Genomic DNA, 14,269 nt, shown 5'->3' on the forward strand with positions numbered 1-14,269 from the left:
AATTTTAAGAAAGGACGAGATGATGTTGAAGATGAAGGCTGCAGCTGCAGACCATCCGCATCAATTTGCAGGGAAAAAACCTCATCTTGTTCATGCCCTAATTGAAGAGGACTAACGATTAACAGCACAACAATAGCCAATACCACAGACATTTCAATTGGTTCAGCTGACACAGTTCTGACTAAAAAATTAAAGTTGAGCAAACTTTCCACTCTATGGGTGCCAAAACTGCTATGCCAAAATCAGTTGCAAAGAGCAGAGCTTTCAATGGAAATTTTAAACAAGTGCGATCATGATCCTGAAGGATTTCTTCAACAAATTATGATAGGCAATGAAACATGGTTTTACCAGTATGATCCTGAAGAAAAAGCACAATCAAAGCAATGGCTAGCAAGTCTAAGTGATGAAGTGAAAGCACAAGGGGACAAGTCAAGGGCAAAGGTCATGACAATAGCTTTTTGGGATGCCCAAGGCATTTTGTTTGTTGACTTTCTGGAGGGCCAAAGAACAACATCTGCTTATTATGACTGTTTTGAGAAATGTATCCAAAGATTTGGCAGAAAAAAATGTCTGGGAATTTTCATCAGTGAGTCATTTTCCACCACGACAAGCTCCTGCTTATGCCTCTCATCTAACAAGGTTATTTTTGCAAGAGTTTCGATGGGAAATCATTATGTGTCCATCTTACAGTCCTGATTTGGCTCCTTCCAACTCCTTTTTATTTCCCAATGTTAAAACAAAATCTGTACATGTCACCATTTTTCTTCAGTTAAAGTAAAAAAGACTACTGACATAGTTAAATTCCCAGGACCCTCAGTTCTTTAAGAATGGGCTAAATGGCTGGTATCATCACTCACAAAAGTGTCTTGAACTTGATGGAGCTTACGTTTTGAAATAATGTTTATGGTTTTATGTTTTAATTCCATTTTTCCACAAACTTTTTGAAGTCCCTTCATATATACTTTGGAAAACCATTAATACAATCAAGACAAAAAATATATCCATCATGCTCCAAATTCTGCATTTTTCCTCTATTCTCTCCTCACCATTAATGACTTTATCTTTACAAAATGAGAAAAAAAGTATTTTATACTCAGTTAAATAAAACTATTATATATTTACTTATTTCCAGTCCTTCCGATATCTTTGTTTAGAACCAAATATTCATTTGGTATTATTTTGATTTTTTTGTGAAAAACTTTAGTATTTCTTACAATGCAAGTCAGGTGGTTGTGAATTCTTTTTGATTTTAGCATTTAAGAGAGTCTTTATTTTGTTTTCATAAAAAACAACCTTTTAAACTGTAAAATCTTTGTTTATGAAAGATATTTGCTGAGTATAGAATTCTGAATTGATAGCATGTTTCTCTTTTAGCATTTTAAAGACTTCCTCCTTGTTTTCTGGTTTGTATTGCCTAAAAGTTGGCTGTTATTCTTATCTTTGGTCCTATCTATGTAATGTGCTTTTATCTCTGGTCGCTTTCAAGATTTTGTCTTTATCACTTGTTTCAAGAAATTTGATTATGATGTGCATTGATGTTGTTTTCTTCAGGACTTTTAAAACTTGGGGTTTGCCCAGCACTTTGGGAGGCCGAGGTGGGCGGATCACGAGGTCAGGAGATCGAGACTATCCTGGCTAACATGGTGAAACCCCGTCTCTACTAAAAATACAAAAAATTAGCCAGGCATAGTGGTGGGCGCCTGTAGTCCCAGCTACCTGGGAGGCTGAGGCAGGAGAATGGCGTGAACTCGGGAGGTGGAGCTTGCAGTGAGCCAAGATCACACCACTGCACTCCAGCCTGGGTGACAGAGCGAGACTGTCTCAAAAAAAACAAAACAAAACAAAAAAACAAACAAACAAAAAAAACAAAAAAACTTGGAGTTTGCCAAACACCTTAGAATTGTGGTATATTTTTCATTATTTCTGTAATACTTTTGTTCCTTTTTTCTTCAAATATTTGTTCTGTACCACTCCTTCTCCCGTCAGAGAGTCCAATCACATGTTAGGGACCCTTAAGTTATCTTACAGCTCACTAATGCAAAAATCTTTTTTCCCCCAGTCTATTTTCCAGGTTTCATCTTGTATAATTTTAAATGCCATGTCTTCAAATTTACTAATCTTTTCTTTTTCAGTGTCTAATCCACTTTGCACCTCAAGTTTTTCATTGCAGTCACTGTAGTTTTCATCTCTAAAAGTTTAACTTGTGTTTATATTTACATCTTCCATGTTGTCATTTAACATGTTTAATCTTCCTTCTAGCACACTGAATATTTAGAATATACTTGTAATAAAACTTATGTTTTCATCTGCTAATTCTATTGTGTCATTTCTTTTTTAATTGATTTTTCTATTATAAATTGTGTTTTCTTATTTCTTTGCATGTCTATCATGTTTTAATTGGAAACCAGACACAGAATATTTTATTCTGTTGGGTGCTGGACACTTGAATATTACTGTACTTTGAGCTGTGGATTGGGACACAGTTAAGTTACTTGAAAACAGTTGGTTACTTCAGGCCTTGTTTTTAAGCCTCATTAGACAGGACCAGAGCAGTGTTTTATAATCTGGGAATAATTTTGCTCTTCACCAATGCAAAACTCTAGTTCTAAATACTCCACCTGATGTCTCATGAATTATGAAGTTTTTCACTCTGGCATGTGGGAGCAGGAATTACTGCTGGCTCTAGGGATTGTTACTTCTAATATTGTCAGGTAGTTCTTTCTCTAGCCTCAGGCCATTTCCTCGTGTACAAGTACAGGTGAGCACTCATCTGAAGACTAGAGGGAGACCCTATGCAGATCTCTAACTCAGTCGATGTATACCTCTTCCCTTTCAGGTGCTCTGATTTATAAATAGAATTTCCTTGACCTCCTTGTGATCCTAGCTGTGTCTCCTGAAGGTCATCTTACCTTGTGTTTCTCTTCTTTGCACTGTAGCTTGGAAACACTGTACTCAGTAAGGTAGGGAAATTATAGGGTTTGCCTTCTTTGTTTTGTATATCTCAGGAATCACTTTTATTATCTGATGCCAAGTGTTTTGAAAACTGTTGTTTCCTATACCCTGTGCTGCTTTTTATGTTTGGTTTTTTTTTTTTTTTTTTTTTTTTTTTTTTAGCTGTTTCAGGCATGAGGAGAAATCTGGACCTTATCAATCTATCTTGGTCAGACATGTGCAACTTGGTCAGATATGGTGTACTTTTTAAGAGTCTGTTTTGCTTTTAACTGTAGTTTTATATTTTATATTTTACTCTCCTACACTATAAAATTGTATGACTAAGTCTTTGCAACACCCAATTACTTGCATAAATGACTGGCTATTTTATAAAAGCTTGATGAAAAAGGTAATATTTCTTTTATAGCTTCAAACTCCTACTAAAGAAGGATATGTAAAGTACATTAAGATTTTTAAGACTAACTTGTACAAATTCAAGGCACCCCTAAGAAAGATGTGAGGGATTAGTTTTGAAATTAATGTGTTCTCTAAAGCAAACTGCAAATTTTTAACATTAGCTACCTGGGTTGAAAGAGGAAAAAATAAAAATAAAAAACTTTATTTTAAAAAGCATATACAGGCATTTCTGCTTCTGGTTGGCAAAATTTTCCTATGATGGCTATATAGATGTTTGATATAAAATCTTAGTCTCGGTATATTGTGGAATATATCATGAAGAACCTGTGTAGCTTACTTACAACAATGGGTTTGGCCTTTACTCCACTGCTCCTAGCAAGTGTAGCACTGTCCAGAAGTTGGCCAAGATGATAAAAGCCAGGAAACAGAGCAAAAGAAAACACCAAGAAATATTGTAAAAAGTAAACAACTAAAAAAGAGATTGAAAAAAAAAAATAAGCCCTACAACCAGAGGAAAATCAATTAAATACAGGTTTCTGCTTTGGATTTCATAATGGTATTATTTAATAAGCAAAGTCTGAATCATGTGAACGAATTACGTTAGTTTTGACCTCAGCATTATAGTGACCTTTATACTAAGGCAAAGAAGTTTGTTGGCATTTGTTCACAGGTATTATGAATTAGTATTTATTATGTTACAAATTCCTTATAAATGATTAATTTGCCATTTTGCAAATTACTAAAATATGTACTAAAATTAAAATATCCTATGGAAAAATGACTTTAGATTATGAACTCTATTCAAATAATGGCTTAAATTAGGATTCTGTTACGGACAAAGAAACTAAGAATTCTAAAACTTAAAAGTGTCCTCTCTGAGGAAAAAAGTGTGCTTTGGCTTAAAGATTCAGTACGTCAATGACATATTTTATCATAGAAGAGAATCATTTGTGGCATTCTCTAAGAAAACTAATATTATTCAATGAGTACTTCTAATTTCTGATTCTTCTGATTTCTACCTCTGGCATACTGGTAATATAATTACCAAACAATCTGCAGTTGTTTTTCTTCATCTAATGTTTTCCAGAGTTCTCTTATTATCATGACTGTGTAGAATACTACCTATCAGATATAATAATTTTTATATGTATGAACATTTTAATTTCCTTAGATACATTTAGAATGAAACTATGATTAAAGCTTGAAGTAGGCTGGATGTGGTGGCTGATGCCTGTAATCCCAGAACTTTGGGAGGCCCAGGTGGGAGAATCCCTTGAGACCAGGAATTCAAGACCAGTCTGGCAACATAGACCTCATCTCTTCAAAATTAAAAGAAAAAAAATTGCCTAAAGCTTCCAGTAAAAATGGTAAATACTGTAGTGCCTTGGAATCAGTTTATTTTTGCTTGTGCTAAGTAGAAATGTAAAATATTTAAAATTCTTATCAGCCAATTTGCTGATTATATAGATGTCCCTTTTGTTTTTATTCCATTATTTGCTTTAACTCATATACTTTATCTAATAGTTTCAGGCTGAAAATTCAAATTTCAAGTTTCTTTTAAGGACTTCTTAAGAGTAACAGTTAAGTGATACTTTGTTAGTATAGAAAAGCTTAGACTTTGGAAAATTTGCTTTGCCATAGTAGTCAAAATGAAGATGTTATAATTAGAAGCAAAAAATTAAAGGATGTTTTTCCCCTTTCTTCAATAAGAAGTGTAAACTAGAATTTTTTGCTATTAAGTGTGACTTTTGTGAATACCTGGTCTAGTAATTTTATTTAGTGTCAGTTTTTAATAGCTTAATATTTCCCCACTTCTCATATGAACTTTAAAATAATTGTTCAAAAACATTAGTTTAAAATGTAACCCTATGTTCAAATAAATTTGATACTTTTTACTGAGATTTTAAAAAATGTATAGTTCCGTTAATCCATTTAAATATAGTTTGTATATATACAAACATATATCTTGTTTACATATATAAGCAATATTTTTTCATGAAACATTCAAAATGCAATATTAAGTTCATATATTCTATACCTGTAAAATGTTGGCAGGATCCTCTTTAGTAGATGCAACCAACAAAGTATGCCCATTGACAATTCCTTCTGCCAGGAAATACTTGAAGAGCAAAGGTGAGTAAATATTATATTTATCCTCCTCTGTAAAAAGGAAAAGTTGCAGTTAGAAACATATAGCAAGAAAAGAATCAAATGGCTATCAAACAGCAAGCACGCTCATATGTTTTTATATTTTTTTCCTTAAAACAAGTATATGAGGTGGAACAAAAATTGCGTATTCCTGAGGCATAGTTAGATAGGCTAAGAGACTTGTAAAGAGAGTCAATGAGAACTAGGTACTTTTTTGTTGAGACGGAGTCTTGTTCTGTCACCCAGGCTGGAGGTGCAGTGGTGCAATCTCGGCTCACTGCAAGCTCCACCTCCTGGGTTCACGCCATTCTCCTGCCTCAGCCTCCCGAGTAGCAGGCGCCAGCCACCACGCCCGGCTAATTTTTCTCTATTTTTAGTAGAGACAGGGTTTCACTGTGTTAGCCAGGATGGTCTCGATCTCCTGACCTCATGATCTGCCCGCCTCAGCCTCCCAAAGTGCTGGGATTACAGGCGTGAGCCACCGCGCCCGGCCAGAACTAGGTACTTTTAATAGACTTTCTGGTTCCAGACATCATTCTCCAACTACTACATCAGTTTGATATCCACAAAATTACCCCCTGCACATACATACACACTTCAGTTATAGGGAACTTCACTAGTAAATTTAAACATTTGAAGGAAAAAATAATACCAATACTTAAACTCAGCAAAAAGGAAAGGGAAACAATTCCCACTTTATAAGTCCATCATTACTCTAACAACAAAATCAAAGAGTTTTACAAAACTACATATCATTATCAAATTTTAGGAGGTCATAATACCAATCCTACATGTACTCTTTCAGAAAAGAGGAAAGGATGAAACACTTCTAAACTAATTTTATGAGGCCAGTGTTACCCCAATACCAAAACAGACCAAGATACCACAGAAACAGAAAGCTACGGACTAATATGCCTCATGAAAATATATGAAAATAATTCTTTAAATATGATAAAACCAAATCCAGTAATAGAATATACATTTATATTAGATATAATTAATATAATTTGGTTTTAAACACTGTAAAACCAAATCCAGTAATATTACATCTTCAACTTGACACATGGGATCTACAAAAAACCTATAGATATCATCATACATAATGGTAAGATGCAATGCTTTTCTTCTGAGATTGGGAAAAATGGAGGTATATTCACTTTCACCACTTCTAATCAATATTGTATGGAAGGTCTTAGCTGTGTAATATTACTGGCTTTGGTTTTATGGCATTTAAAACAAAATTATAATAATTATATATATTATAATCATATAAATATATAATATAATATAATTATTATATTGTAGTTATATAATATTATATAGTAATGCAATATAATAGAGTAATTATAATTATATTGTCATTACTATAATATATAGAATTGTAATTATTCTATAATTATATTGCATTAATATATTTTATATAGTAATATATATCATATTACTGGATTTGGCTTTAAGTATTTAAAGAATTATACTATACTAATACTATACTACTATATTAATTGTACTACTACATAATAGTAACAAAAATAGGAACTGAAATTTTAGAAATCCCCCTTGCAATTAAATATTTTGGATAAATTTAACAAAATATGTGTATGAATTAGTTCTACAGTGAAAAGTACAAAACATTCTGAGAGTATAGAAGACCTAAATAAATGGAGAGATATATCATGTTCATGGGATAGAAGACTCAAATCTTCAAACTGATCTGTAGATTTAATGGAATCCCAATAAAAATTCCAGTAAGTTTTTGGAGAAATTGACAAGGTAATTCTAAAATTTACAAAGAAATTCAAGGTCACAGAATACAGCTGATATGGTTTGGGTCTATGTCCCTGCCCAAATCTCATGTCAAATTGTAGTCCCCGGTGTTGGAGGTGGGGCCTGGTGGGAAGTGATTGGTTCATGGCAGTGGATTTCCCCTTTGGTGCTGTTCTCATGATAGTGAGTTATCATGATATCTGGTTGTTTAAAGTGTGTAGCACCTCCCCACTCTTTCTCTTCCTCCTGCTCCTGCCATGTGAGATGTGCCTACCTCCCCTTTGCCTTTGGCCATGACTTTAAGTTTTCTAACCCAGCCATGCTTCCTGTATGGCCTGCAGAACCACGAGCCAATTAAACCTATTTTCTTCACAAATTACCCAGTCTCAATTATTTCTTTAGAGCAGTGCGAAAAGGGACTAATACAACAGTCAAAGAAATTTGAACAAAGAACACAGTTGGAAGACACCATTTTATTTCAAGACTTACTATAAAGCTACAGCAATCAAGGTAATGTGGAATTAGCAAAAGGACAGAAATATAGATCAGTGGAAAAGAATAGAGTCCAGAAATAAATCTACACAATTGGTTTTTGACAAAGGTGGAGAAATAATTTTTTTTGTAACAAATGGTCCTGAAATAACTGAATATCCATATTTAAACAACAAAAAGTGGCCGGGCGCGGTGGCTCACGCTTGTAATCCCAGCACTTTGGGAGGCCGAGGCGGGTGGATCACGAGGTCAGGAGATCAAGATCACGGTGAAACCCCGTCTCTACTAAAAATACAAAAAAAATTAGCCGGGCGTGGTGGCGGGCGCCTGTAGTCCCAGCTACTTGGAGAGGCTGAGGCAGGAGAATGGCGTGAACCCGGGAGGCGGAGCTTGCAGTGAGCCGAGATTGTGCCACTGCACTCCAGCCTGGGCGACAGAGCGAGACTCCGTCTCAAAAAAAAAAAAAAAAAAAGCAATAAAAACTTCAATCTTGCCTCATAGTACACTCAATCAAAAAACAGCAAAAACCTCCATCTTACCTCTTGTACTAGTACTAAATATTAGCTTGAAATGGATCACAGAGTTAAACAAAAAAGCTGAAATAATTAAAACTATTAGAAGAAAATGCCTTCTTTGCAACCTTGGAGTAGGCAAACGTTTCTTAGGACATGAAAGCATGAACTGGAGAAAAAAATGAATAAATTAAACTTCATAAAAATGTTTACAATTTGCCTTTGAAAAGACAGCTAATAGGAAGAGTTAAAATAGGCAAACTACAGATAGAAAATATTTGCAATACATATACATAGTAGAGGACTGGTATCCAGTATATATTTTAGCAACTTTCATAATGCAGTAAGAACACAAACTGGGCAACATAAAAATGAGCAAAAGATGTGAACACATGCTTTACAAAAAAAGATACATGAATGGCCAAAAAACATATTAAAAGATGTTCAACTGACAAGTATGTGGAGCAAATAAAATGCTCCAACATTGTTAGCTGCAATGCAAAACATTATAACTACATTAGAAAACAGTTTGGCAGGCCAGATGCGGTGGCTCATGTCTGTAATCCCCATGCTTTGGGAGGCCAAGGCAAGTGGATTGCTTGAGGTCAGGAGTTTGAGACTAGCCTCACCAACACAGCGAAACCCCGCCTCTACTAAAAACACATGCTTGCACATGCCTATAATCCCAGCTACTCAGGAGGCTGAGGCAGGAGAATCGCTTGAACCTGGGAAGCGGAGGTTGCAGTGAGCCGAGATCACGCCACTGCACTCCAGCCTGGGTGACAGAGCAAGACGCTGTCGCAAACAAATCAGAACAAAACAAAACAAAAACAGTTTGGCAGTTCCCAAAAAAGTTAAACAAACATTTATTATAGGATCCAGCAATTCTACTCTTGGGTACTTACCCATGAGAGTTGAAAATACATGTCTGCATAGATTTATACAGAAGTTTTATGACAGCTTTTTTTAACAGCCAAAAAACTGAAAACACGTAAAATGTCCATCAACTACTTGCTGAAGGGAGAAAACAAATGATATATTCCTAAATGGATTACTACTCAGCAATAAAAAGAAATAAACTACTAATTTACAGTAGTTTCTTGGTATCCACAGGGGACTGGGTACCAAGGACATCCAGGATTGGATATCTAGGATACTCCATGGATATCAAAATCCAGGGATGCTTAGTACCTTACATTTTGCCCTCTGTATCCAAGGATGTGGTACATGCTAATACAGAGGCCTGACTATACATGCAACAACATGGGTAAATCTCAAAAAATATTATGCTAAGTGGAAAAAAGCCAGATTCAAAAAAGTACATATGGCAAAACTGCAGTTACACGATATTCTATAGAAAGCAAAATTAATCTCTAATGACAGAAAGGAGAGGTTAGGTGCTTGGGGCCAGGAAACTGAGCACCAGGAAACACTTTATGGTGACAGAAGTGTTTTATATCTTGATTGTGGTGGTGGCTGCATGAGTATATACAGTCGTAAAAAGTCACTAAAATAAGTAAATGTGCTTGGCACAGTCGCTCGCTTCTGCAATCCTCATGCTTTGGGAGGCCAAGGTGGCAGGATCACTTTGAGGCGAGGAGTTTGAGACAAGCCTGAGCAATACAGTGATACCTCAGCTCTACAAAAAATAATAAAAAATTAGCTGGGTGTGGTGGTGTGCACTGGTAATCCTCGCTACTTGTGAGGCTGAGGTGGGAGGATCCCTTGACCCCAAGAGCTCAAGGATGCAGTGAGCCATGATCGTACCACTGCACTCCAGCCTGGGGAACAGAATGAGAACCTGGCTCAAAAATAATTCAATAAAATAAACAAATGGGTGCATTTTATTGTATATAAATTAAAATTCAATAACATTTATTTATTAAAACAATTCCCTAAAGTACAACCAAAATATCAGGTGGTGAGTTGTTTAGATACCTTCTTAGCACATTATCTTAGAGAAAATCCATGATTAAAAGCATAGTCAATTTGCACAAAGTCTAATTTTATATATTAAAACACATAGCTAGTTCTTTAACATTATTCATCACTCACAAAATGTACTTAATGATTTAGGGACATTTTATGAGAATTTTAGTGTGTTACAGCAAAGGAAAATGTTTTCAATGCTTCTGCATTGCTTACAGCTGACAGATGGAAAAGCTAGCAGAGACAACTATGGGAGATGATCAGCACTGACTACTGATTAATACAGCTGTAACACTGGAAAAATTGCTTACTTTGTATAACTAAGAATTCACCTCCACTCAACTTTAGAACTAACTAGAAAGTCATGTTTAAAAAATAATTGATTTTACCTGAAGTAATTACTATTATGTCAGTTTAGAGAAGCAAACATTTAAACCACAGTCATTATAAATCAATGATATAAGAAACAAACCTGATATTAAAATTTTTAATGTCTAAGATTGATATTTTTACAAAATGGAAAATTAAAATTTTAAAAAATTCACCCACAGTCCTCAAATAATCATTGTTTAAAGTTTGCTCTATTTCCTTTCAGTACTTTTTCTATGTTTTCAGTGATTACTGGATTTGGTATCCTACTTTTTTCACTTAATCTAACATGCTTTATAGTCTTGTAGCTAACATGCTTAAGGCTGAATAATATTCTAGAAAATTTAGGAACCATACATACATTACTTAGCTATACCCCCTTACCATGGACTTTTCATGCTGCTTTTAGGGTTTTATTGGTACTAAATACAGAAGAATAAGGATGCTTCAGGTCCAACATGCCCAAGATGAAACCCAGTAATTCATTTTCTTCCACCAAATGTGGCCCTCTTTCAGCTTTCAGAAAGCCAGAATTTATTCCCAATATCTCCTCTCTCTCTCTCACACACACACACACACACACACACACACACACACACACACACACACACCTATCCACCTCTCTCCCCATCCTTATAATCCAGTGAAATGTATTATCAAACTATCAAAGTATTGTGGGATTTGATTACTTCCTCCATGCTAATGTCATTCCACCAGTCATACTACTAACAACTCTTAACTGGCCGGGCACGATGGCTCACGCCTCTAATCTCAGCACTTTGGGAGGCCAAGGCAGGCGGATCATGAGGTCAGGAGATCGAGATCATCCTGGCTAAGACGGTGAAATCCGTCTCTAGTAAAAATACAAAAAATTAGCTGGGCGTGGTGGCGGGAGCCTGTAGTCCCAGCTACTCGGGAGGCTGAGGCAGGAGAATGGCGTGAACCCGGGAGGAGGAGCTTGCAGTGAGCCGAGATCCCGCCACTGCACTCCAGCCTGGGCGACAGAGTGAGACTCCGTCTCAAACAAAACAAAACAAAACAAACAAAACAAAACAAAACAAAAACAAACAAACAAAACTCTTACCTAAATGACTGTAACTGTCTCATTTCTTTGCATACACCCTAATCCTCCTACTTCAATTTAGTAGCAACATTTTCAAAATGCAAACCTGATGATTTCATTTTCCTACTTAAAACTTTTCAGGCCGGGCACGGTGGCTCACGCCTGTAATCCCAGCACTTTGGGAGGCCGAGGCTGGCGGATCACGAGGTCAGGAGATCGAGACCATCTTGGCTAACACCGTGAAACCCCGTCTCTACTAAAAATACAAAAAATTAGCCGGGCGCGGTGGCGGGCGCCTGTAATCCCAGCTGAGGCAGGAGAATGGCGTGAACCTGGGAGGCGGAGCTTGCAGTGAGCCGAGATAGCGCCACTGCAGTCCGGCCTGGGCGAAAGAGCGAGACTCTGTCTCAAAAAAAAAAAAAAAAAGAATGAGATGTCTTTTGCAGCAACACGGATGAAACTGGAGGCCATTATCCTAAATGAAATAACTCAGAAACAGAAAACCAAATACCACGTTTTTACTTATAAATGACAACGGCTACATGGACATACAGAGTGGAATAACAGACAATGGAGACTACAAAAGGTGGAAGAGTGGTAAGGGGGTGAAGGTTGAAAAACTACCTATTGGGTACAATGCTCACCATTTGGGTGATAGGTACAGGAAGAAGCCAGACTTCACCACTGTGCAATATATGCATGTAAGAAATCTGTACTTGTGGCCGGGAACGGTGGCTCTTGCCTGTAATCCCAGCACTTTGGGAGGCCGAGGCGGGTGGATCACCTGAGATCAGGAGTTCAAGACCAGTCTGACCACCAACATGATGAAACCCTGTCTCTACTAAAAAAATACAAAATTAGCCAGGCGTGGTGGTGCATGCCTGTAATCCCAGCTACTTGGGAGGCTGAGGCAGGAGAATTGCTTAAATCTGGAAGGCAGAGGTTACAATGAGCCGAGATCATGCCATTGCACTCCAGCCTGGGCAACAAGAGCGAAACTCCATTTCAAAAAAATAAAAAAAATAAAAAAAAAAGAACTCTGTACTTGTACACCCTGAGAACATAAAAGTTAAAAAATAAAAATAAAATATACATGACTGTTGTTTAACAACTGTTTAGTAATGAGAAAAAGAAACCTAAACTATTTAATTAGAAGAATTAAAACATTCATAAAGTTAAGGATGCATATTACAATACTCAACTGAGAGAATGAACTATATCAGATCAGTACTACTTAAAGTAGGGATATGTACTTGTAGATAATTTAAAAAACTGGGTGATTTATGAGTAATGAAGGATAATAAACAAACTAGATGTCACAGTTGTCTTTTTCTACCTATCTCTTAAATGAGTGAGGGTTCTGATCTTTTTCTTACTCCCCATACTATCCTTAGTGATCTTTTCTTTATCTGTAGCTCAGCTTTCTTTGCGCTAAGCTCCAGGCATTGACATCATGCTATTTATTTGCATATTGTTAACTAGACATAGTACTTAGCAAACATGTTTTATGTTATCTTTACTTCAATGTGCCAACAGAATTTCATGACATGTCCAAACGGCAAACTATTTTTTCCTCTTCCTTGCTGCCCATCTTCTGGTGGTAACATGCTAATTTGGTAAGTTAGTTGGTAACCACTTCCTTTGGGCTTGAGGTTTCTTCAACTATGATATGGGAATAATAAAATTATACCTACCTCATAAGACTGTGGCAAGATTTAAATACTTAAATCAGTGCCTTGTGCGTAGTTAAGTGGTCAATAAATGTTAGCTACTATGGTTTTCATTCTCAGCTCTTCCCTTTCCTTTTTATCCCCACAAATAATCATGGCTTCAACTTCCTAAATCTTTAAAATCCATCCACTTCCTTCTGTCTTTACTGACAATAATGTAGTTCAATTCATCCTTACCTCTCATCATCAGCCTCCCAATTGGTCCCTGTATTTCTAACCTTACTCCTCCCGCCAATCTATTCTCCACACTACTCAAGAGTATATTTTTCTAAAGAGCAAATCTAATCTTGCCACTCCCGTTTCAAAAACTTAAATGGCTTTTCATTGCTCTCAGTAGAAAAACACCCAAAAAGCAAGCCATATAAGCCTCTTTAACTGTTGTGTTGCCTTCTTTCTCAATACATCCCCCCCTTCCATATTTCATAAATTCCAGGGATAGCAAACTACTTGTTGGCACCAGCCATACTGCTCCTTGCCTCAGGACCCTTGTATAAATTCCTTCACAACTCTGGCTAACTAATTTGATCACATCCTTCCAGACCAAGATTAGGTGGCACCATTATTGAGAAGCTTTACTTAAGGCTGGGTGAGATATCAGTGTGCTCTGGAGCACCCTCTTAACCCCTAGTAGTATTTAATAAACATTCCTGAAATTCCTCCGTAAAGCTAAAAGATTATTATGGCAGAGAATGCATCCTATTATTATATCTCTAGTGCCCGGCACATAGTATACATACACTTATTATTTGTGGAATTAATTAGGGGAAAAAACAACAAACAAAAATCGATCTTGTCTTATAAATCATCCACATCTACTGTAGTTTGAAAACACACCATTTTATACACATATACACATATATTCTATGAGTTATCACTTCTATTTTTTCAAAGAATCATATGAGGCAGGAAAAACG

The 14,269-nt window shown here is 36.2% G+C and overlaps 1 protein-coding gene across 12 annotated transcripts in view; it reads right to left on the reverse strand.

Moving 5' to 3' along the window:
* ELP4 (elongator acetyltransferase complex subunit 4) overlaps positions 1–14,269 on the reverse strand; it is a 260,264-nt gene that overhangs the window by 224,661 nt on the left and 21,334 nt on the right. For all 12 annotated transcript variants that reach the window (XM_058424532.1, XM_058424531.1, XM_032166350.2 and 9 more), the window contains exon 3: positions 5,387–5,508. In XM_058424532.1, coding sequence (XP_058280515.1) covers positions 5,387–5,508 — 122 coding nt within the window. The remainder of the gene's footprint in view (positions 1–5,386; positions 5,509–14,269) is intronic.

Source organism: Hylobates moloch, unplaced genomic scaffold, assembly GCF_009828535.3.
Source record: "Hylobates moloch isolate HMO894 unplaced genomic scaffold, HMol_V3 SCAFFOLD_11, whole genome shotgun sequence".
NCBI classification, from domain to species: domain Eukaryota; kingdom Metazoa; phylum Chordata; class Mammalia; order Primates; family Hylobatidae; genus Hylobates; species Hylobates moloch.